We start from the raw sequence: 26886 nt of genomic DNA, 5'->3' as shown, positions 1-26886 counted from the left end.
AGTGCACTGTACAATGCGGTAAACCACAATATGACAGCTTCCACAGGTTCTTTGCCCTATAGAGAGGAGACGCTCTCTGTCTTGACGTTGATTCGATTCGAAGAGGCCAGGTGTTAATTTACGGTTTCAGTGGGCATAGTAACACACCTGCTATCGTAAGTTTCCCGTTCAAATAACGTTGTGGTTAGTTTAAACTCCTAAACGGAAAAATCACCTGACTTGGAGTGACATTTATTCACTCGTTTCTCGGGATAAAAGCTTAAATAAAACTAGACAACAAATACTCACTGCTGTTGAATTTCGCTCCCTGCGATATAAGCATCGATAGCGGCGTAGGGCCATTGGGGCCACGTGGCGACAGTCCGAACAGGTGATTACTAGCATTTTGTCCCACTTTGAAATAGTTTTTGTGCAATCCCATCACGTGGTTGCCTGGGGTGTTGGTGGGGAGCTTTGTGGTCGTCGTCCAGGAGCGGGCAGCAATGTTGTCCTGTTCTGGTGCTCGTAATTTTCCCTAACACCGTCCGCAGTCCGGAAGTAGATGAAGAAGGCGTTTATTGGTATGTCGGCTTTCAAAGCCGTAGTAACGTGGCAGCTGGTGGCGATCGGAATGAACTGAAAAGCGGAAAAGATAACGTAAACAATTAGTATCTTTGGCGTGGGTTTTTTTTATTGTTGTTGAACAAAAACTATGGACCATGATTTTTTCGCACAATATATCTTGCCAGAGTTTGTGGTCGTGACATTGATGATTTGACATCGATACTACCAACGCGGCCCATCCCCCGATTCACGGTCAACTGGCTTGTTTATGCCCGTTCGTGTCATCGACTTGAAGCGAAATCCTTCAGCGAGAAAACAAACGTGTATTTTGACGTTGGCCGTGGTAGTGTGCACGAATTCGGTAAGTTGTATAACGATCGTCATCTTTCACTTCGTCGTAGGTGCTGCCGGTAAAAGTGGGTGTTTGTTTTCTCTCACGTTTTGAATCTTTTTTCGTCCGGTTAAATGTTTGATAATGAACTGCTAATAAACTACGCTGCTCGGTTAAAGAACTCAGAAGCTGCATTGAGTGGATATGAAAAACGTTATCCTAAGGACGATAGCTTTAAGAAATATGTACTTATTCATAAACATATTCATTCGACTCGGAGATACGTTGCCAGCAGATACAATCGTTGGGTATGTCACCAGATCCAATGTCAATATTGGAAAAATTGGCTAATTGTATGCTGCTTTGTTCGGATGCGGCTCGAGAGGTTGACATTGAATCAGGCAGAGTAGGTAAAAAAAACGGACATGTATCTCTTAGCGATTTCTTGGTAGAAGCCTGGTCTAGGCCCTCCTCGCCTCGGTGAAGCAATGCTTCCCTGTAGGCAGGTTGGCATGTCATCATGATACGGGCGCTTGACGCATGAAGATGTAAGGTGTGTGCGCTGATGACGCGGCGCGGTCTTGGGTACGCTCGGTGGATCCATCCATCCATCGATACATTCGTCCACGCTGAGACGCCGCCCGGGCTGCTTACTAAAAGGTGCTTGCGAGAATGTTTACAATGGATAGTGTAGACGTTTAAATCATTTCTCTTGGTGCTGTTGGCTGGTGGTGAGACAGAAATATGAGGTGGTGGGAAAGGGGGGTCGTACAAGAGTAAAACTTGTTTTGGTGAAGTGTATTCTGTGGAAGTGGCCGTAGGCAGAAGGTGAGGATACTGTTCCAAACGAAAGCTGATCATGTTATAGCCAGTATAAACATTCTCGCTAATAATCATTATTACCTTCTGGTTTATATTTTGTTCATACTACGTGTATACAATACAAATGGTTTTACGACTGTTAAATGACGGCCGCTTAATATGTTGATGACACCCTAAAAGTTGCGAAAATAATGTTTATTGCACAACACAAAGGTCGTGCTCTTCCCAAGTGAGTTTTAATTAGCCTTTTGAGCATTTTAATATGAATAAAAGCACCAACCAGAATGATATAACACATCAATTCTGTTTGTTCTTGTCAGTACTGCTTCTCTGACCAACGACCAAAAAAAGTACCTGAATGACAAAATAATCAAAATTGAAAGAATCGCATTGAAACGAATATTGATGCCGAAATATTTTTATTTGATTCTCGATAGTTTGTTTTATTGGGGCCCGCAAAAAACATTGCGTAAAATATATCTATGGCGTCGTTTGGCTGAAAATTTTAAATTTTGTTAGGTTAAAGAACTTATTCGAAGCAATAAAAGTTCTATGACTTAGACAAGAAGAACGAAGTACCCACTACCTTCCTTGTTAAGATTGTTACTGCATATTATACACAGTCGAAACCAGAGCATTTTCGCATTTGAAACGATTTTCCATAAACTTTTTGCCGGATTTTTCAGCAGTATAGTCAGAACTGTACAATACGCTCGCGCAATACTGTTTGTTTCGCTGCCATTTGGAACTGAACTGAAAATGTATACCAAAACAAAAAAGAGAGATCGAGAAAATTTTTTTATATACATACTGTTCTAAGCGCGTTAATTGTTTTAACATTGAAGAAAAGAGTACTTCAAAAGAGCTTAAGAAACGCATGGATTGCATGATTTTGGATTTAAAAACAATACAAAAATGTTTTTTTTAACAAAAGAATGAGTGGATAATTTTTACAATACTTGGCTAAAATCAACCAACCATTATTCAGAATGTTTGTTGATCCATCCGCTCAGTTTTGTAATTATCATGTTGTTTCCGGTCGAGATAAAAATAAAGTAGTAAAAAAAACAAGAAACGATCCGGATTGGAAACGTACAAGGAACATATTTTTCCAAGTTGTGACGAAAGTTAGCAAAATTTTGCCAAAAACGCATGCTCACAAACTTGACACGGATCCGCTAACAAAATACCGGTGTTGCGTCATTGATTGAGAGACTTACAACAAAGCGGATTTCAAGTAGTTACCAGGAGAGACATAATTCACGGATAAAAACAAGCTTGATGTGCATTATTGTTCAAGAAGGAAGAAGCTGTCAAAATTCACTTCGAAATAGCTGATTTTGTAGGCCATATGCACTTGAGGCGAACTTCGTGACCAAAGGCACCATAAACGATGAAAATTACAAAGCTGAGTGCTCCAAAAACGAATTTTGTTGTTTTTTAGACAACAAAACCAAATAACGTTGTTTTGGCACGATTTGGCTTCGAGTCACTAATCCAGAGCCATGTAGAAAAGGTATGGTTTTGTAAATGTTGTGGCGAAAGACATGAACCCATCAAACTGTCCTGAGCACCTAAGGTCATGTTGAAACTGAAACTTCGAATGACCAAAGCAGAGGTGAAGAAAGGAAATAAAACTGAAAAATATACTGGAAATATCTGGACAAAGATTTTCCAATCAAAAATGTCGACATTTCATTAAAATGTATTCGGTTTAATTTCGATAACTATAGCTTATTTACCAATCAATCTAAAGTGTCGTAATAATTGTCAACTCACCCTTTATTCAGTGTAAAAATTTTCGATCGGTTTTGGAAAACAATGTAGTGATTTAATTATAATTACACTATACGACATTGGAAAACTACTCACTACTTCTTTGTAGACCCTGATTCCATAAAAGGATCGAAACGTCGGTGATGAGCAGACAGGAACCAACGCAATTCATTAGACTGCAAGCCGAATATTTAATCCCTTGAATTGACACATCAATTCCAATCGAAAACTTAACTTAAGGTTGCTTAGTTTGCTGAGAAACGCAATTAATACCAATGAACTCATGTTTTGTATTTTACTAAGTTCTCGTGAATTTTTTATAATACCATGTTTGCAAGGCAGGATAAATAAAACTCGAAGCTTACATTTTATTCAGTTTTATTTGCCAAAATCATCGATCCGGACCAGGCTTGGAAACGATCAAACCTTCCATTAGATCGTAACTGACTTTAGAGTTAGAGTAAGAGTAGAGCGTGAGAGTGGAGTAGAAAGAGGCGTTGGAGTTAGAATACTTTCATTTCGTTAGTGTGCTTTGGCTCGTAAATATGGAACGACCGTCGGTTTTCGCACACAGAACAGATTGTGAAATGACATTCGCGCAACGAAGAGATGTACACTGTCATGCGTTTGGCAATGTTTTTTTATTTTATTTCTGTTCATTTAATTCTAGCTTTGCTGAGAAACACCACCACAAGATCGATGAAATAAGTAATTTCCGTAATTCTGATTTCTATAAGAAATGTCAAAATACGTTTAGGTAGGGTTTGCAATCCCGGGAACGATTTCCCGGGAAATAGCTTTTCCGGGATTCCCGGATCCCGAGTTTCGCGAGAAATTTTGTTAGATTTACTATAGTTTCTTATGCAATAGTGCAATAAAATTAAATACGTCAAACTGGTGCCTGAAATAAATAATTTAATAAAACTCAACTGACTTATTTCAAGTCGTATTGAACTGATTATTTAGTATTTTATCGTTTCCCTCCGGTTTGTCTCGGTCACAGAAAACCACCGAATGGCGAAATAACGAAGGTAATCAACCAAAATTTTTCCTCGGAATCTTACGCTCCAATCAATGGTGAAATAAACTCCAAAAGGGTTTGAAATGTTGTTCTGTTAATGAAAACTAGATTTGAGGCGAAGTTTATTTAGGAAAAAATCGGACCGTGTAATGACATAGCAAATATATTTAATAAAAAAAAAAAAATAGCGAACAGATTTGCTACTCAAGTAAACAGTAAATTTTTACTGTAGTGTAAAACATATTTTGCTCAAAAAATCCGTACCATATATAGCAAATATTTTCCTCGTCCAATGCCTGCCTAACACTCAGTTTCTCTTCAACAAACTCAACGCAACAAAGGTGTCCGATACACCAGTTTTCAATTAAATGTAGCAAGAGGTGAAATCGGTGATTTCAAAGTATTCTAGAAATCGAACTGTTCGCCTTGATGGTCGACCAGGGAATGATCTTCTCTCAACACGGAATGTCCTTTTATAGCGTCACTCAGTGTAGGAAACTTGGGTGATTGGGGGAAGAACCAATCACGTGGAAGCATCTCTGCTTTCTTTCTTCGTCGCTTACGTTGGGTGATGAATGCAATGCCAATTGGCTGGCATTGCTAGCCAATGACTGAATGCGTGTTATCATTTCGTCTATGTTTTTGAAGTCTGCGTTAGGGAAATATACCAATCGTATGAAAAATGTATGTGGATATTCGACCTTCAAACTTTTCCGCAATTTTCACGGAGTAATAAGAAAATGGTAACTTAAATTATCATGTTATACAAATCTTGTATATTTAAGCTTTCCAACGGTATATTAACTATTGAAATCGGAACAGTTGTTTGAGCGCTATTAGCATCTAGAATCTTCCATTCCGCCAACTAAAAACGTTACATGTTCAATCCAGTTTTCACAGAATGTACCTTAGTATAGTGAAGAAAGACGTAGTCCCACGTCAAAAATAAATTTTTATGCGTGTTCAAACTATTGGAGCGAACTGCTGGAACGATGCACTGTAAAATCAATGTATAATAGAACAGCAAGAAATGAATGCGAAAGCGTGGGCTAGGGTTTGCAGCAGAGTTTTTTTAGAAGTTGCATATCTGTTCTGTGCTACCACATAGGGGTGTGAATTTGAAATATATTAACGGAAATGAAACGAAATTTGTTGCTTTTTCAATTCTTATATGTCGGTTTGTTTTTAACCGATTTCCTACATTCTTGCTGCAATCGATTGCAAACTTATACACGAATTCGCCCAAATGTAGAAAAATTTGGTTTGATTATGCGAAAGTTTGTACTACTGAAGCGTTGTTGAAACAAAAATTACGTCCTCTGATTAGTCGCTTACTAGTTTTTCCTAAAAAATAAACCTAGTTAGCCGCAGCGTAGAGGATTGCGGCAGTAGCAGCAGCGGGTAGCGCCAATATCAGCTGGTTTTCTGAATTTGCTTTCGGCCTAAACAAATCACTTGTCTTGTTGGTCACATGTCTCAGCAGCAGCGCGGTATTTTCTAGTGTGTGTTTTGTCAGTATTCAATTATTCCTCCTGAAATAGATTGTTCGACTGTGATTGAAATGGATAACTGCTGGACTGTGATACTCTTCTCTTTCTGAAGTTCATACATTGGTGTCTGGTTTAAGACTGTTCTTTATTTTTCCAACTTTTGTTTCAGGAACTTTAATTCTACTTAACTCTACACAAGAATTATATTCAACGGAATCAAGTATATAATGTATACATAGTTAGGTTATCGTCATGAGCTGAGTTTACCAATCACGCGCAACACGCATAGGTGTTGGTAAACTCCATAACGTACGCCCCTTTCGCACGCGCATCATGACAACAGCGACATTGGTGCGAAGAAGGTCGCCGTAAAACAAAACAAACAGAACTGGGCCATCTGGCTATATTGTTGCTGTTCGAGTGGTGTGCTTGTTCCAGGTCTGCATTCTTTGCAAAGCGGAAAAGAAACAAGCTCAAATGTAGAAAGTTGATATTTGATATTGGGAACACAACAAGGAACCAAGTGCAGTAAGCACTTGACTTGTTGTGTTAATGAAAAAGAAGGTCTAGCGGTTCTGTAAAATAAGATTTCATAGTCTGTGAATTAAGTACCAGAATCGTAAGGATCTAGGCTACATTTTAGGCGTGGGAATGTCAAGACGTGGGAACATTTTACCACATTTCGCTGTCAGAGCCGCACAAAGATTGCGATCAGCAAATCCAATGTTGGATCGAACACTGCCCTGTAAGAACACCTTAACAAAGGTGGTTAATTCGACTTTACCGTAAAAATTTGAAGTCGATTCAATCAATCAGTATTAACAGAATTTTGTCGTCTCCCAGCTGCTCAGTTTCAACATGATGCAAAAATCGCTAGAGGTTCCAAGCCGCAACTAAAATTAAAAGCGAATTGTAAAATCTTTCCTCTAAAGATTTTGAGAGAATGGGTGAAACTTAACAAAAAGGCGGAGCCTATTTCATAGCACCCTTCGGCTATAAAAGAATGTTTATGGTAAAATTAGTAAAATTAGTTACGCGTCACTTCTCATGTAGGAAATAATAACAATAATGTGAAATGATGATGTTGATCACGTTGTCGCACCGCATCGATTTCTGTATAACATCCGCCTTATGTGGAAGATGAGTAGGCCGTATGGCCCTGCATTAATAGTGGCAGCAGTGGATTGCGTCAGTACCAACGGTGAATTGCGCAAGTTTTAGCAGCTGGTTGCAACAGTATCAGCTGGCTTTCCGAATTTGCTTTCGGCTCAAACAAATCACTAATCCGCTTTGTTACATGTCTCTGCAGCAGCGCGGTTCTTTTCACTGTGTGTTGCCAGAGCAGGCTTGTTAACGGTCACCATTTTCATTTGATCTCGCTTCCCTAGCGTGCGTCACAGTCGGCTTTCGCTCGTAAATGTAAAACAACCAAACCATCGCCGCTCAGCTCACAGAAAGAAAAGGATAGTCAAACGACATTCGCGTATCAAAGAGATGCACACTGTCAATCGTTTAGCGATGTTATTTCGGCCTATTTCTGTCTACTTCGTTCATTTATGTTGAAAAATATTATTACAAGATCAATGATATAAATAATTTCCAGAATACACGTACTCAACGTGCGTAATTCTCATTTCTAGAAAAAATGTCAAAATACGTTTGAGGTAAATAACGTCATGATGGCGATACTCTTTTGACATTTTTGTTTAAGAATGTATTCAGACAGCGAGCCTTGGTAGCGTCAGAGGAAGAAGAAGACGATTATCGCAGTGAAAAGTGGTTCTACCGTGACCATTTCGACTGTCGCGGCAGCACGAAGAATGCGATCAGTAAATCAAAACTTGAACAGCAAACTGCCCTTCTCAAGGCAAATAAACAAGCAATTGAAGATCAATAATTTTTTCGAAAGATCTCGAGCGCTAGACTTTGAAAGTAAAGGTTTTCTCATTCTGTTTAGTCAGTGGTATCGTATTTTTATGTGCGAATTTGAAGCCGATAGCACCCCAACAGCACATGCGAAGAAAGGGGATTGATGCCATCATGACGATAAGGGATGATGCCCAGTTGAAATAGGTTGACATATATATAGAATTTTTCACAACCACTGAACCCGATCACAGCCATATATTTCATACCCTTAGCACAAAACGAGCAAAGTGTTGTATCATTCTCATACAGTAACGTGTATTCAACGAAGGTTTTCTTTACTATGACTCTTTAATGAAGCACGCTGAACAATATATTTGTTATTGGTGTGCGTAGTTTTACGTCGGTTATGCGGTTGTGTTTTGGAACCAACCTTCTACGTTTTCAGTGTTACATTAGTTCATTATTCATCTTAAAAATGATCTATTTTAGCATCACTTCGAAATCTACGCGTAATGAAGCCTCGATAATAGCTATAGCTATAGATATATCTCAAGCACTCATTCGAAAATATGATTTTTATATGTGTTAACGCAGGATCCTACTTTGAAAAGTGTAAAAATAATGAATTTTCGTGATATTTTTTTGATGTTTATTGAAAGGTGAAGTGTTCGGATATTTTGGCAATCGATTAAGGTATATTTGAAGATGTAATTTGCATATCGTAGATTATATTTAAGTGATTATTACGCTGTTGACAGCGTTTCTCACGAAACCATGTTTTTTCAACCGGTGGTAAGTTTTCTCAGCATCTACTGAACACATTTGGCTGAATTTTTTTTCTAGCATGTAAAAATGGATTATCTTACTTGTTACATACCCGTTTTTCGATATCTGATTTTTAAAATGTTTTATTGGTTTTTTAATTAGCGATTTTTCATGAAAAAAATTTTTTTTTGCTGAAATAACCGCCATTTTAACAGTTTTTGGAATTTTCAAAAACGGCTATGTAACAAGTTAGATAATCCATTTTTACAAGCTTAAATTGTTTTATTCTAATTTGCAAGCATAACAGCTTTTGAACGTGAAATCCATTTCTAAATCAAGCGCAGGCAATGTGAAGAGGTGAAATCCCAGAAGTAAACTGATACAAAACATGGCATCGCATTACATCAATAATTCCAACCTTGAAGGCAACATTTCACACAAGAAGTCTTCTTGTATGAATTAAATGTTGCTTTGAAAAATATACACTAAAGTCGCTTTTTACGCGGGGGATACGTGCCGCGTAAAAAAAAAACGCGTAAATTCCGGAATCCGCGTAAAAAAACCGCGTAAATTCCGGAATCCGCGTAAAAAAAAACGCGTAAATTCCCGAATCCGCGTAAAAAAACCGCTTAAATTCCGGAACCCGCGTAAAAAAAAAACGCGTAAATTCCGGAATCCGCGTAAAAAAAACCGCGTAAATTCCGGAATCCGCGTAAAAAAAGCCGCGTAAAAAACCCGCGTAAAAAGCGACCTTAGTGTACTTCATTCTTCGTATAAATAAATGCTTGAAAACATGGGATGGCATCTAATGTAAGCGCAGTAGTGAAATATTTTCTTGAACTTTTTAGCTTTTAAGGAAACATAATTGAATTGAAATTCTTTGAATATCATAAGAAGAAGTTGTTTGATCTTACTGGTAAACATCTGGGGCAATTTTTCATTAAAAAACGGAGCAATCTCGCATATGAAAAATCGGTCCGATTATGATACAACACTCTAAATCAATTTCGTCAGCAGCAAACTTGAAACCCAACCGCGGTGAGGTTGGCACTGAAGTACGCAACTGTACAAGCTAACTGTCGAGCCCGTAACGCAAGCATAATTCCATTTCTTTTATTTTCTTCTCGTAAAGTTGCAAGCATACCATTCCGCCCTTTTCTTACCCAAGCGAAGATAAATTGGCAAAGGTCAGCGCAGGATCCGATCGGCGCGATCAGCAAACTGGTGAAAGAAGGTGGAAACGAGCAAAGGAACCGGTTTCCGATGAGTCCGGTGCCGGTAGGCGGCGACAGCGCGGTGTGAAGTTCAACTCATTCCCTCGGCAGGGAATCCGCTAATAACTGTCGGCGAAAATATTTTATTGAAACCTTATCTCCGCTCGATTTGGTTTCGCACGGACCGTGTCCTGTGGTGGTGGCAACAGACTGCTGGACCTCAGAAGGGTCACGAGGAAGAGGGATTTAAAATTGAACTTGACTCTGGCTGACGGCTCTGCGACTGTGACACGCGTGTGCAGCATTTCTAGCCAATTTTGGGTTATTTGGGTTAAGGTGAAAGTTTTGCTTGCTTTTGTTTGATGCCTTGTTGGCACGCGTGTCATCTGAGGTCGTTACCGGCGGATTAATGGGCAGTGAATTCCCGTTCTTGATCATTCGGTGAAGGGGCGTTTTCTGTGCTGCGGTTCGAAGGTGGTAATTGGAGATGGAATGATACAGTTGAAGCACACGATAATTGCTTTTAACGAACTCACGACGATTCATTAAAGCACACTCATCTGTCCATGGTCAAGTTTTGGTAGAACCGTCTAAGATCTTTGCAGCTGTAATTAACTCTGCATGTCGCACCGAAAAATGGTCACCATGGTGTGCCGAGGAGTGACTGAACGAATAATGATTTAATAATAATGCTCTGTAGGTACTTCTTAACTGGACATTGGCCAGCAGACTTCGCTGGTTTGCAAAATCCATCAGACCCACTGCCATATCGTTTCAAGTATCAAGTTTATACTAATTGCACTCGCAGAAACTCATTCACAGGCACGGCGATACACACATGCCCGCGTGCCCGATCGTAGGTCATGCAATGAAAATAGTTCGTAGGTACCTATGTTATCCAACTTGCCGCGCGCCGCCGGTGCATCGGTGTTTTGATGCACCCGGTGTTTAGGTTGAAAATTAACAGCTCATTCATCATCATCCGCTTTGCTGGTAGCAATCGATCCGTTCAAGGGAAACGCCAATCGAAGCGATCGGTGCCCAATGGCTACGGGTTTGTATTGCGTTTAACTTTTCCGCCAGCAAACGGCTTTTCACCACCAGCGAAGGCTTTTGCCAGCTCTAGGTCATACATGGTAAACGGCTTCACCAATACTACACCAGAGTGTGCTCCCAACGGCCGGTCGAAACTTGGCGGTCACTTTGTCAGAACGGAAGGCAGAACCTCAATCTATCATCAAGCTAGTAATTAAATTTCTTCTGGTACAGAAATACCAGAAAATCAAAGCCCCCGGGGGGACCGGCTGTCAGAAAATTGCGTCAATTTTCAACGCTGTTGACTTGTGCAGCTACCGATTCTGGTAGTCATAAGCAAGCAATTTCGCTAACGTGTTTAGTACCGCGTCAAGAGGCTTGTTGCAACATTATTCGTGGACTAAAACGAACCAGTAGCGGTTACTAATGTGGGGAGCGGTGTGGCAGTCCAACTGTGTGACATAGGTTTTGCTTGATCGAGACCAAACGTGATCCGTAGATGGTATTTGGACAGAATGATAAAACTCGCTGTGAAAGCTGCCATGATTCTTGGCATTCCACCTTGCGGAAGATTTTGGAAGGAATTTATCCTATTTAGTGTTCAATGTGTTTCTAATCAATAAAACCACAATCTAATGCTTACAACATTAACCCTAGTCTGTTATTAATTCCGCTTGCGGTTTATTAAATAATTATTTTTAACTTGAATCCAAGTTTATGCTTATAGTTACTAACATGGTATGAAAGCGTGTAAGCTGTTTTCAGTGGCTGTTCCGAACTGCAAAAGAAATGGAAAGTAACAGACAGACGAACTATTTCAGCAGTTTTAATTTTCTATTAGTTGGTTTAAAATAAAATTAAAGATAAATAAATAAAGGACTAGTCTTTTGACTAACCGTTTCGCTCGCTTGAATTCTTATAAAGAGCAAATTTTAAATATTTATAAATGAAAATTCTATGCACCGATGTTGAATGCCAATTCAGCCACATCCCAACTTGATATTTGATCCCGGACTTAACTCGAAGCAATTGTGTGTCAGTATTGTTTTTTCCGTGTTTTATTTGTCCTGCCGAAACAGGTTCTCTCATTCACCTCCTAAAAATGTTTAAACCCGTGTCTGCTCGGCAGAATTGCTTCCTCAACGGTACAAGAGTTGTCCGCTAATGGCCAACAGCAATGTTGTTTTCTCTCGCAAGATCGTGTGTACTTACAATTTTGATTTATCGCCACTTAGATTTAGCATTGAGTTCGCTCACAAAATCAATTTATGTAGAAAACGGAAATCTGACAGCGGTGCCATCGAGCGAGCAATTACATTGGCCGATGTCTACCGCGCGCACCAGCCTGGGCGGCCTAGGAGAAGATCACTATAGTTGACCCTTTGTCAAGTCAAGTTAAGCCGTCAACCCGCGATGATGACTTTGCGCTGCCATCAATTTGATGCGTACCCGATACCTGCTGTACTGAGACCCTGTGTGAGCGCTAAGTAAACAGTATGAGCGCAAGGAAATTTATTTCTGAGGTTGATTGGCTCTTTTAATTATACCGAGTGCACCGTAGACAGTCGATTTCACTATTGTTAGACACTAACAACTATAGATCACACTTCGACACAAAACTGATTGAAATCGCATTTGGCACCCTACCGCCATCACGGAGACAGATAATGCGGAGAGAATCTGTACTCTTTTATTAGTGTGGCAGCCGCAGCAGTGACCTCGATGGTCAACTGACTGTTGCAGCCAACGTTGCAATTGTAAAGTGCATCGGGTGGCACTTGCTCTAGGTAATTTATAGGTGATTCCATGCAAGAACATCCGCGATGGCCACGCACATCCACCCTTTTCCGAAAGCGTACAATTAAAAGCAAATAACGTTTTATTTATTAGCATTACCTTGTGTTAATTGAGCACAGCGTGTTAGATTAGTGCCGAAGAGGAGGCTCTCATTGTTCTCCGCGCAACGCAGCTCTGACTGACGGACGGGGGTCCTGCGCACTGAACACGGAATAGACAGTTCTTAGTAGCCGCATGTTAGACGACCGAATCGGCCATATCGCTTTGATCGATTCGTTTTGATTATTAGCCAGCACTTTCGATTACTTTGCACATTTTTTCCAGTGTTTGGTTAAGTACGCTTACACACAAAGAACCGGTAATCACCAACCATCGCGCACCAGGGCTAAGAACGTAGCAGAGGTAAGTAAGCCGAATTTGCACTAATACACTGTTTACGTTTGCAGAGGGGAGGTGAGGATTCACACCGCGAGAGATCAATTGATGGGAATTAGTTTCGCTTGACTTTCGAACCGTCGCTGGGTGTGCGCACATTGAGCCATGGCACAGCTTTGCACGGTTCGGTTGACGATCGCTTTCATGTGGCATTTGATTGGCGCTGCTGTGTGTAGCATAAGTTATTCCAGCCACCACCGTCGCGGGGAAAGAGCAATGGTATGCACCAGTGATGTTTTGCTCTCTGGGGTTTGGTAGTAGATGGTAGGCTCGAATATATACTGGAAATTTGTCTAGGTTGAAATTCAACTTCATGATTTCGATTTGTTTATATAGTTGACTCCTATACCTTTCCGTGTTTTGTCTTTAAAATATAGCATAATTATTTTTATTTACAGTTATTTTAGTTTTAATTATAATTTTACATCATTTGCATCTTCACTAGCCTTTTAATAATACGTTTATAAGGCGTTGGTATTTTAAATATCTTCTACATTCTGAATTTTTGGATTTATTATATGAACTTACACAATAAAAATAAAAAAAAAAACACTGAAGAATACATAAAAAGTTTGCAACGTTTTCTTTCGAAAATTCGTAGAAAAATATGCTTCTAACTATAAATCTACAAATTTAATTATTTTGTGAAATTAAGACTGAATTTTTTCAATCGAGTTTTGTCTCAATAAACATCAACTTGACCAGATTAATTCTGTGTGAAGCATTACAGGCGATAAAAAATTGAATTTTGTTCCATGTGGCATTCTGAAAAATATTACCAATACCAGTACAAATCATAATGTCAGTACTAGCACCGGTTAATTATCCATAAGTGTAATGTTTTTGAGTCGTCCAACGCTAGAGCACCAAATGCGTTATTAACAACACACACCCGTTGTACTGGTTCCAAAACAGTATAAGAGATGTGCTAATAAAACACAATATTGATGTGGTTCCGCACCTTCCAACTTTTGCGTGACTACTTAGATCAGCGCGCGGTTCTCAACCTTCTATTTGTCCGCAGTTTGGCTATATTTTCAAAACCAATTGTACCCCCTGGCTTGGTTTGTTCTTGCAGAGTAGGAGAGAGTAGTGGTAGATCATGTTGTGATAGTCTAGTTCAGGTTTCAAATTACAGTGTGATTTGTTCGTTCGCTACTGTCATGTTGAATAGCAAGATAGAAAAACAAATGAAATTTTATAAAGAAAAATTGCTTTGCCTGCCATTATTGACTTTTTTTTGCGTACCTCCAGATTGAAAACCGCTGTCTCAGATGATTTTAATTAAGGAGCTTTCTTGGTTTAGTTTTCATTTATTTTATTACTATTGAAGGCTGAATTTACGGAAAACAATTGCAGCTAAAAAAAAAGTTGTGACTAGAATTTTCCAAATCAATATTTGTAATATTTTTTTTCAAATTTTTAATTGCATTTCTGTAGCTCAAGGCTACCATAGAAAACAGACGTTCATCCCATTTTTAAAGGATTGTTAGATGTGTCAACGGATGTGCACTTCAAATCGTCATCTTAAACGTGAGTGGTAATATTCCCGCTACGTGGCGCTCGCGTCACTGACAAACCAAGCACTATTATCGATAAAATATCGATATGGCAATATTTATGTAGTGCAACTGAGGCACCACAAGACACGATATTCATTTTTTTTCTATATGAACTGTCTGTTCTTAGTGAGTCTACTTTGATTGTTTAATTTTTAATTGATTATTAATAGCAGAGTTTTACACTTATAAACCATTTGCCTGTTTTCGAAATGTATTTGATATATGTGTGTATCTGTGTAAGATTCAGTTTTTGTTCACCTTTTAACTTGGACAGTTATTCTCGGTTTCATTTTGTGGTTAGACTTTCATTTTTAGGTACACTAAAGTCGCTTTTTACGCGGGGGATACGTGCCGCGTGAAATAACCGCGTAAATTCCGGAATCCGCGTAAAAAAAACACCCTAATTCTGCAATCCGAGTGAAAAAAAAAACGAAATCCGCGTAAATTCCAAAATCCGCGTGAAAAAGCCGCGTAAGAAGCGACCTTAGTGTATATGTTTTTTTCATAGTTGTTGTAGCCTTTTTTATCGGTTGCTGTAATTTATTTTACAATTTGATTAACGCCGTTCGTTACTCATTGAATGTGATTTGAATTCTCGGTTTTGCGTGCGCTGCTTTTCCTATCCTGTTGTTTTTATTTGCCTGCATTTTTTCAAACAATTTCAATTTGTTGCTTTGCTTGCAAGTGTACTGTAAATTTGTATTTTTTTTACCTCTTCGCGTTACTTCAAATGTTTTAAATCTTTTTTTTTTTATTTGTTTCGAGTTTTGTTTGTTTTTTTTTTGCAAAAATAAAAAGAAACGAACCATATAAACATGACTTTCTATGATTCGAATCTCTTATTTAATTTTTGCAGTTTTATACGATTTAGATTTGGCCTTCTTGGCTACCCCACTGCATCAATTGGTAACTACAATAGATTTATTCAAGCGTTATCATGTTTATATAGCAAACATTATTACCAATTTTTCAAGTAGGTACAAAATAACAAAAAAAAAAAAAACAATAAAATGAAAGGCGTATTGATGCTGAAAAACTGTGAATTATATTCAAAATATTAAGTTATTGAGATTTTAAAAACCCGGTCAGGCATCTGAAAATGACTGTCTTTCCGGGACAGCAAATAGGATTAAATTAATTCCGTTCTCATTGTATTGTCATCGGTACACAGTCCGACAGCCACTGACGACAGCACACACATGTAATGGCCGTTATATTTCATTTCATTATGAAAGTTGGTTCTTCCGAACTGTCGCTAATGTCAGCCTTTACAGCGCGAAATTCTTCGGCACAAATCTGAGCGGGCTGTCAGGTGATTATGATTCACGAGAGTAAGGTCGATGCTATATTGCAAGCGAGGCAGTGCGGAACACATTTTTTCTCGTGTGGGGAATAATATGAACAATGGGAAAATATATCAAACGATCTGCCTCGTGTTCATCATGGCATCGACCTAAGACAAAGAGTATTATCGATAACAGCCGCAGCCATCCAGTAGGCTGTGAACAGCGCAGGCTAAACCAACAGGACATCCTCTAAATGAACAGAACTAGACTGTCATGTCTGAACGAACAAAATACATGCGGGTCGTTCCATGCGAAGTATACCTGCAACTTGGACACGACCATCACAGATTTTGCTAAAAGTTGGGGGAATTACTCATCTACTGTCACTTTGGAAAAATCCGAAATTTAGTGTCTATTGGATTACCCCCCGCTATGCGGGATCCACTTGTTTATTGCGAAGTCACGCATTTTTTGTTCAAAATCTCTTTTTTCTTTTTCTTACAATCCATAGACCTAAGATGTCCGAAAAATACTGATAGATGATTTTTGAAGAAAATAAACCAAGGAATCCAGAAAAATATAAGTTTTGGCGGAAGTTTTGCTAGAAAAATGACTTTTGTATTTGAAAACTAAATTTTCATTTTCCGGCAAATGCAGCCATTTTGATTTTAAATTTGATAATTACATCGTGTTCCTTGGAAAATTTCACATCAGAAACAACTATCATCCCGAGGTAATGTGAGTCAATCTCGAAATATAACATTTTTACGAAAAAAGTCGTAAACTTCGTTATTATTTTATTTTATAATTTTTAGACGTAAGACACCCAAAAAATAGTGATAGTTGAATTTTGAAGAAAATAAACCAAGGAATCTATAAAAATATTGTTTTTGACCGGAGGTGTTGCCATATAGATTATTTTTGTATTTTAAAATTAAATTTGCATTTTTTTGGCGAATGCAGCTAATTTTATTTTAAATTTGATTGTTTCATCGTATTTCTCGGTGAATTTTACGTAAGAAGCACTAACCACCCCGTGGTAATATGAGCCAAACTTGAGATATAACATTTTTACGAAAAATTAATTGCTATATCTCGAGATTGGCTCATATTACCACGGGGTGATAAATGTTTCTTACGTAAAATTTTCCAAGAAATACGATGAAACAATCAAGTTTAAAATAAAATTAGCTGCCTTTGCCGAAAAATGCAAATTTAGTTTTAAAATACATAGATAATCTATTTCACTATTTCACTTTTTTTCGGGTGTCTTACGTCTATAAATTGTAAAAAAATTAATTACGAAGTTTACAACTTTTTTCGTAAAAATGTTATATCTTGACAAATTTAAAATTAAAATGGCTTCATTTGCCGGAAAATGTGAATTTAGTTTTCAAATACAAAAATCATTTATCTGGCAACATTTCTGGTCAAAACTTTTATTTTTTCTGGATTCCTTGGTTTATTTTCTTCAAAAATCATCTATCAGTATTTTTCGGACATCTTACGTCTATGAATTGTAAGAAAAAGAAAGAAGAGATTTTGAACAAAAAATGCGTGACTTTGCAATAAACAGGGGGGTCCGCAGAGCGGGGGGTAATCCAATAGACACCAAATTTGGGATTTTTCCAAAGTGACAGTAGATGAATAATTCCCCCAACTTTGAGCAAAATCTGTGATGGTCGTGTCCAAGTTTGTGCTTTTTCGTGGTCACTTCGTATGAAATGACCCATGCGCAAAAATGTGCTGTCGTGTGCAACACAAGACAGCTTCGTTGCCTATGTAGGCTTCAGCTGTATGTGAGCTCTCATTAGGCTCATTCATAAGGCTGTAAGGGGGCTCCGTAGCTGCAAGATTACATAGTCCGCTTTCGTAAGCGGGTGGTCGTGGGTTCGAATCTTAGTAAAATCAGGCCATTTTAGTTGCCAAAGGACTTGAATATGGGTTTATTCTCAGGCTCCCCACCACGTACCCTTCCATCAATCTGACTTCTACAGTACCCCTTTTGACTCTCCTTTCAACAAAAATATGTCCCTATTATAATAAAAATGGTGTGAGTAACGTATGGAAGTTCTCTCCAGGGAATTGTAACCAGGGGATATTGTTAGGATGGACAGGCGCTCGGTATAGTAGAGCAGTAACCTTGAAACGGAAAGGTAAAACTTACACACAAGCACGGATATCAATGATAAGCGTATTACTTACTTTAATAACAATACTTCCAATAATATGAAGCGCGGAGTACAGAAAACACCTGGGCACACACAATAGATCCAATCTCTGGTCGCAGTGATGAGTCCACACAGAAAAAAAATGTCCCGACTGACTTAGGGTAAATCCCAGGTCAACTTGTTTTTGTCGTTAAATTTGCACGAAAATATATGGTTTGGCAGTGAATTTTCAACTGTGTTGCAGGAAACCGAAGTTTTCGCTACGAGTAACACAGTGACGTCGAAACTGTACCAAAAAGAGTGTCTCCAAAATTTGCCGAATTTTGCCGTTAATTCGACCACCCCGTGATGTTTTGGCGAGATTTGGCGAGCTGTCATTACATCAAAGTCAGGAATGATATTCAGGGTCCACTTTGTTTCGAAAGACCTTAATCCACCCAACATCCCCCAATTTCTAGGCAATCAAAAAGAGGAGGCTCCAGGCAAACAAAAAAGTTGTCAAAGACAACAATCAGATGAAGCCCTGGTGAAATAAGGTAGCGATGGACGAAGAGGTGTGCGCCGCGATAGTGATTTGTGTAGGAAAAGATCTTGAATTCAATAATAAATAACTGAAATACACGCAATTGTTTTTGTTACAATATTATTTTAAGCTTGCTATAGCAAAACGGAATTAGGAAAATAGTTGTTTGGAACGCTCACATTGCTCACTCTCAATATGGGTTGCGTAGAGTAGATGGCAGAAACAAAGTCAAGAATTAAAAAGCTAAAGGGAGGAAAATAGGAAAAGAGAATCATTTTCCCCCGGGGTTTGAGAAGATTAGGTTTTAGTAGAATTTGTTTTATAAAATCTATCCATCAACTGGCGGTCGTTATTTTCTCCGCAAGTACGAAGACCTATGTATTACAAGTCTGTGGCAAAGGTTTTAAAGATTAACAGAGCCTTTTTAGTCGGACTTCCGAAGTTCGTGCCTCAAAGCTATCAAGGCATTTTTTTTGACCGATGAAAAAGTATGAAATTTTCAATATCATTTTATATGCGAAATGTCATAGAAATGCATTCTTCAAAGAGTCGAGAATTTTTTCTTATAACAAATGACAACTACAATTTTGGATTTTTTTCAGAAGTTCCCCCACTCCACAACAAACGCGCTCAGGGAGAAATGGGAGCAGGTATGTATATATAAGCTCTCTATCCTCTTTATTTCAGTACTAGTTGGCCCGTAGTGGTTAGCCACTATTTAAAGACTCCTTCTCCATTATTTGATTATTTTCGAAAAATTGTTTTCTAACGATTCAATTTTTTTTAAATTTCATAACTTGATTTAATAGTTCATTTTCTCAATTGTTTGATGTTACATATGTTATATTCAAACTAAACTTACATGTATGTCACAAAATATCAAAAAATTGGTCGCAGTAACGAAAATACCCAAGACGGAAGAAAAACTTACAAAATAACTAAAAATGAATGTGATTGTAAAAAAAAACAATTTACAAAAACCATTGCTCATGAAAAAATACTGGATTGCTCAAAAAAATATTCACACAAGCAAAAGTTTTTTCTCTGCAATTTGTTAATAACAATAGCAAAGCCTAGAATAACGAAGTACTGTTCTCTTTTAATCATTCATGGGTAGTTCAAATCCCTCTCTAATACTCCGATATAACTTCACACATGATAAATGACGGGCATGAAACATCTGTCATCTGCGTTCCATCACAGAAACCTTTTATAGTGTTGCGTAACAACATAACAATCCTCATCCCATCACCACCACCTTTGTCTACTTCTTTGTTTTCGTCTTCTTCTACATAAGCAAACAAATATTATTTGATAAAAAATAAAAAAAGTTGGCTTGCTGTAGCGCATTTGCAGGATAGTAGATAAACCTATGTTTAATTTTTAAAACTTTGAAAATTTTATGTCGATATATCAAAATATCTTAAATCAAAACTGTTGATCAGATTTTACATAATGTTCAAAAATAATGGTCAATAGCTTAACCCGATCCCGGCGGAGAGAAATCAGTTTTTACCTCAAAAAATGATCTTCAAACTCTTATTACTCATCAACTATAAACATAATTAACACAAACTGTATTGCAAATTAAAGATCAATCTGTAACTTACTGAATAATTTCATCGGGAAAATTTTCAAGTATAATTGTTGAACTTGAATCAATGTTTGAATGTCACTCGTCGGGAATGGTTCATCTTATACTCTAAGTTTTCTTAAAACAGCTTAAAACTTTCACGTATCAGTAAAATAACTATCCCTTTTTCCGTACATCTTGAACGTCGTAGTATACTTAAAGAATTGATTTGGGGTACAATGTGTGCAGCATGTCTTGTGTGGGTTAAATGTCGTTTCTATTTTTAAAAATATCGGAAAAAAATTATATTGCTTTATCTTTGAGTACAACTTCTTGAGAAAATTTTTGTAAATTTTTTTAGAGCTTTGAGTAATAGGGAGAAAGTTGGAAAGATTTCAAGTGCAGCTTGTCACGCGCCATAAGCTAAACTTGAAACTCGATATGATGTTTTGCATAAAATGGCTTTGGCGAGTTACCGCCGGTTTTCTTCAATTTTTTATAAATGTTCGTTATTAACGTCTTCGGTTGTAATTGATACAAGTTTTTGCTATCGAATAGCTGTACTATTAAAAAATTACAATTTCAATGCATAGGAAAATTGCTACACACTTTGAAAAAAAACCAAACTGCTTATTTTCTCGAGCAAGAAGGTTTATAATCCCCATTATTTTCTCGACTTTTTCATAGTCTATTCTCAATGACCTACAACAGGTACTGCCTTATTGCATCACTTGACAACCTAATTTTAATGGTAATGCCATGACATTACAGAACTTATTGGACATGTAACTATAAAATAACGTTCATAATCAACCGACAGTGGTTTGCCTAACTTTAGATTTCATTTACATGCTTGATATCTTTGTCTTTCTTACATCTTATAATTGCCTTCCGCCCTTTATTACGTTTTTGGCGGTTTTTTCCGAAGCACCTGCATCAGAACCTATAGCCATGTGCTAATTTAACACGTGTGCCGAATATTAGTTAAGACGCAGTTAGCTTTGATTTCCTTACGACTGGCTTCATACCTGGCGAGAGGAGGTGAGTGGAGGACTAAAAGCAAAGGTAACTTGTAGTCAGAACAGGAGTGTTTGCGTTGCTACCCACAAAAAAATAACAAACTTTTGTGTACCTCAGCTTCAGAGTTTGCTTGGGAAAAAGGCAATTTGAGTAACTTTCGTTTGTCGTGCGCGTGACTGAAAGACAAGCAAACTATTTATATTCCGATTTTTTGTTTTGTTTAGGCATGCATAGTCTTGTTCTGAATGGCGGGTAAATGGCATCACTGCCGTCAGTTGGTCTGTAGGATTTCCGTGGCGCATTTCGTTCATAAGCTTCAGTGTTCTTGGTCATTGAGATTAGTGACGTTGGCAGCAGATTGTGGTGCATGTGAAATATTGGTGTTTTCAGTTGAGGGTGGATGGAAAAGTGATTTGGTCGTTCGGATATCTATTCAGTGGAGTTCGAAGAATTTCTGACGCATTGACTTGAAAGAAGCCATTTTTGTTCCATCCGTGTTCAGTGCCATAGTAATGCCACAAGAGAGACGGGAATCAGAAGATAAGTATTGGTATTGGTGCTGGAAATATCGGCGAAGCGGAGTGGAATTGGAAATGAGATCGAAGTGCGATTGTGACTATGTTAACGCACACACCTTCTCTTTCGTTCGGTTTGAACAGTAGCCAATCTACTGGAGTGTGTCACATTTTTTATGCACTCAGCGTTGTCAGTTGCCCGTTGTGAATCCAATTGATGTGTTTTTTTGTAGATTGTTTTTTTAGAGTCTACACTTGCGTGCTGACCTCCCAGTTGGTCTCGAGGTACGATGCTGGTCGAAAAAGCCAGTCGTCGTGGGTTCGAGTCTCGGCTCGGGAGGTACTGTTAGTGTCAGTGGGATCGAAGCGCTAGCCCCGCAATTGTCCTGTACACTAAATAGTTGGCTGCGATGTCTGTGTATAAGAAAGATAAGGTCGAGTTCCGAATCGGAATTAAAGCACCAAGGCTTTGCTTTTGGCTTTGCCTTGCTTACTTGCGTGCTATATTCGAATTGTGCTGTTTGCTTCAATAAGTAAGGTACCACATATCTACAGACATGCTCATGACTTGGAAAGTCCTGACCGGACGGTTACGGACATTTTATCCAATTATCAAATTCTAAATCTTAGAATTTGGACAAGTTTCGCTACACATAAACAAATTATGTTTAATTATATTGAAATATTGTTGATCAGCGTGACAATAGGCCACGAATGCTAAATTTTGATTGTGGTCGTTTTGGCATTTTGTAAATAAACTTAGCATTTTGTTTTGTTTAGTAAGAGATTAGACTCTCGTGACATGTGACAACGAGGTGAGCCACGAGGTGAAGAAGCGGATTGCGGCGGCGAATAGGGCTCATTACGGATTGCGAAGCCAGCTTAGGTCCCGTAGCCTACAGATCCGTACGAAATTTGCGCTCTATAGGACTCTGATCCTCCCGGTGGCGCTCTATGGACATGAATCGTGGACGTGGAAGGAGGCCGATTGACGAGCGCTTGGGGTCTTCGAGCGTAGAATCCTGCGATCAATACTCGGTGGCAAACTAGAGAACGGGGTGTGGCGCAGGCGCGTGAATCACGAGCTGTACGAAGTATACAAACACGCTGATATTGTCATGCTGATGAAACACGGCAGGTTACAGTGGGCTGGCCATGTAGCACGGATGAGCGACCGGCAAAGATAATATTTAGTAGAGAACCGGATAGAGGCCGATGGCTTCGAGGCAGACTGCGCACGCCATGATTTTCGCGCGTCATTCGCATAGAATCGCGGTGTTTGAAAAAAAAAAATTCATCGTTCGTTTTCGTAATGAGCGAACCATCATGCGCAGCATCGCAAAATCGTCGAAAATCGTCAGGCGATATTGGCACTGTAACCTTCACTTTAAATTAAAAACGATTTGAAAATTTGTTAAGTTAACTTGAGCGTTTTTAGGCGTTACTATCGCCTGATGATTTTCAGTTGAAACGTTTTTTGTTATTTCTTTATTAAGATGACTTCCAGCCACAGGCTGGTTCGCTACTGACGGTGGTCGCAGTTGAAAATGATTTTATGAATATTTAAATAGGATGTTACAATTGTGGGTTCAAAGCTCATAAAATTACCCCCACAGGTCATTTTTATGGTTTTGGGTGTTATAGTGATATGCCCCCGAAAATGTACTTCCGGAATAGATTCCACTGGGGCTTCTAGTAACTAGGCTTCTAGAAACGATAAAATAAAGCAAATGCCACCCGAATACCACTCAATATGCGTATTTCTAAGAACGGGATGATGTGTATGGGATTTCCTAACTGGGTGGCCAAGTGGATACTGTCCTACTTAACCGATCGCTCAGCCTACGTCTCAATCAGTGGTACACAGTCTTCCAGCTTCAAACAACCTTCAGGTGTACCTCAAAACAGCCATTTGGGACCTTTAATTTTTATTTTGTTCGTAAATGACCTGTGTACCCTTCTTCGTTCCTCAAAACTCATGTTTGCGGATGACTTGAAAATATTCCGCGTAATTAAATCCGGATTCAACTGTTGTGCTCTATAGGAGGATATTGACGCACTTTTACGCTGAAGCACATTGAACGGCATGCAAGTTAATGCCACTAAATGCTGCGCCATTACTTTCAGCCGATTATGCAATCCTTTGCATTTTGACTATACAATAGATCACAGTAGTCTTCCCGATTGAATGAAATAAAAGATCTGGGTGTCATCATTGTTTCTAAGGTCAAGTTCAACGGGCATATCTCCATGATTACTGCCAAAGCGTCCTCCACCTTAGGTTTCTTGAAAAGAAATACCAGTGCATTTCACGATATCTACCCACTCAAATCAGTATACTGCGCTATAGTACCTAGCATTTTGGAATACGCTGTTGTTGTATGGGCCATATTACCACGCTGCGCAGGTGAACAGAATCGAAGCTATTCAGAAGAACTTTATAAAATACGCTTTACGTGTCCTGCCCTGGAATGACACTATTCACCTGCCGGCATACGGGTAACGATGTCAACTTATTAACCTGGAGTCATTGACAGTAAGAAGAAAACTATTTCAGCGGATTTTTGTATTTGGTTTACTCAATGGGGAAATCGACTGCAGCGCTCTGTTAAGTTCTATAAGTATAACCGTTCCTCGAAGGCAACTATGAAATTACACGCTGTTGTGGCAACCAACCCATCGCACCAACTACGCTTATAACGCACCATGGAATATGTGCTGTCGAGTTTCCAACGAAGTTTGTCACGTCTTTGGTTTTAACATTAGTAAAAGTACTTACAGACGAAGAATTCAACATCTAGACTAAGAAAATATCTGTACAACTTTATGTTTAAGATTGACCAATAAATTAAACTCCAGACGCCATTTTGAAATTCAAGATGGTGACTCCCGGTTTACGGGAAACAACTGAAATTCATCAAATACCATCTAATATGTGTGCTTTCGAAATCGGGAGGATGCCAACAGACCTCGACACCAAACGAACCGGAAGTCACCACATTGAATTTGAAAATGGGGTCTGGCGTTGAGTTGCGGTTTCTGGGCATCATTCCGATTCCGGAAATAATCATATTGAGTGGTATTCGACCATTTATTTCCAGGAACCGGAAGTCGCCATCTTGAATTTCAAAATGGTGTCTGTTTCTCGTAAACTGGATGTCACCATTTTTAATTTCAAAACGATCTCTAAAGTTGAATTTCGATCTCTGAGCATCATTCCGATTCCGAGATACCTGTATTGGGTGATATTCGATCATTTTTGGTTCTTATCCAGAAACTGCAAGGCGCCATCTTGAATTACAAAATGGCGTCTGGAGTGTTCTGAAAATGAAGGGTGTTTGACTTTGTTCTATTTAATTGTTTCTACGGCCTTCAGGAGCCCCAGTGGAATTTGTTCCGAAGAAGCCATTTGGAGGGCCTATCATCCAAACATCCATATCCATGGAAATAGTTCAAAAATGCCAAATCGACACACAAAGTACAGTTTCCGTTTCCTTTTGTGATGCTCTATTGCCAATACGTTCTCAGTGTAATTACCCTACTGCTAGTATTTATTTATTTATTTATTTATTTATTTATTTATCGATATCGAATGAAAACTGCAGAAGTTACAAGAATTTTAATTTGTGAGTACCCGGGCACTCGGGATGTCGGGCTCGTAGGGAGTGTTTTTTTTTGTCAAGCACATAACGGTTAAAAAGCTATAGTCTTTCATTTTTTATCAGTCGACAAAAAAATCAGATATCGGATAAAATGCGTCTTTAGTAAATGATATTATTGCTTTTAATGATACCTCACATGTCTTTGGTACTTGTTTCAAACGATCAAATGATTTCAATCAAGGTTGCATATTCAATTCTAGGGTGCTTTTGAGGCGCGTGCCGATAGCTTGCTCCACAAATACAATTGAGAGAAACGGTGTATGAAAAACTGGTAGTCCTTAAATAGTACTACAAGTTTGTCGAATAATGCAATGCTTTAACTCTTATATGGGCGTGAGAGCCCATATTTAGTGCAATATTTAGTCAATATCCACGGTGAATATTATGATATTCACCATAAATATTGGCTGAAATATCCCACTGAATACGTGCTCTCACACTTTAGGCATCAGAGTTAGAGCATTGCTTTCTTCGACAAACTTGTAGCATTACTTAAAAACTGCAAGTTTTTCGTACATCATGTTTCGAAATTGTACTTGGGGAGCGAGGTATCGGCACGCGGCCAATTGAATTGAAATGACAGTTTAAAATTAAATACGCAACCTTGGTTTCAATATGTTATTCTATTGTTATAAGCCTGCTGTGAAAATTTTTACGAGTGTATAGAAATTAAAAAATTATTGTTGAAAAAGCGTAACTTGAATGCAATCGAAATGATACTGAAGATAGTGCAAATCGCAAAATAAATGCCGGTTTGAAAATTATAAATAAAAATTAGCTAAAAAGTATAAAGTGAAAATTTACATATACTCAATACCGTTCAATTTTTTAAAAGTAGTTCCGTTTACAACTTTTTGATAACAACGTACTCTGAACGTTTGAATAGAAGTTTTAGATAAACTGATAATTTTTTACTTATTTTTAAAAGTTTAGAAATATCATTTTTGTGAGCCCAAATGTATTTGCAAATACAAACTTTATCCTGGGTGCAGTCGTTTTTTATGTGTGAAGGTATGATTATGTTTTGAATCATAAATCATAATACATTTTTTAAGGGTTTGTCAGAAAAAATTGCTATACAATTAAAAACATTTGAAATTGTAATTATTTTAGAAATAATACTGCATACTTTCTTGAAAAGAAATTCACTCGCTATTACCATCTTTTGTCAATGTTTGTTCTTTTTTAGTTGGTAAATTTTAAAATTATAAGTTTTTGTTTTTCTTTTAGTCTTGTTTCTGTATTCTGTTAAGCTGTCGTGTTCTTGTTTTTTACTGAAACTTTTTCGTATTTTTTTCATTTTAAAAGTTTTCAAAATATTTTCTAATAAATTTCGGATTTTTATGAATTTCCATTGACGTTTCTTTTATTGTTGATGTAATTAATCGTTAGCTCTTAGTTTTTTGTCACGCAGTGACTATTTCACACTCTATTTGGGCGTCAGTTAAATATCATAAAAATTAGTCAATTTCTTTC

At 38.1% G+C, this 26886-nt stretch overlaps 1 protein-coding gene across 2 annotated transcripts in view; it reads right to left on the bottom strand.

The window, feature by feature from the left end:
• LOC129722825 (lysosome membrane protein 2) overlaps nucleotides 1-26886 on the bottom strand; it is a 159726-nt gene that overhangs the window by 69846 nt on the left and 62994 nt on the right. For both annotated transcript variants that reach the window (XM_055676611.1, XM_055676610.1), the window contains one exon: nucleotides 289-615. In XM_055676611.1, coding sequence (XP_055532586.1) covers nucleotides 289-421 — 133 coding nt within the window. In that variant the 5' untranslated portion in view covers nucleotides 422-615. The remainder of the gene's footprint in view (nucleotides 1-288; nucleotides 616-26886) is intronic.

Source organism: Wyeomyia smithii, chromosome 2 (genome assembly GCF_029784165.1).
Source record: "Wyeomyia smithii strain HCP4-BCI-WySm-NY-G18 chromosome 2, ASM2978416v1, whole genome shotgun sequence".
NCBI lineage: Eukaryota > Metazoa > Arthropoda > Insecta > Diptera > Culicidae > Wyeomyia > Wyeomyia smithii.
The sequence above is the reverse complement of the archived record's forward strand: the minus strand, read 5'-3'. Positions and strand labels throughout refer to the sequence as shown.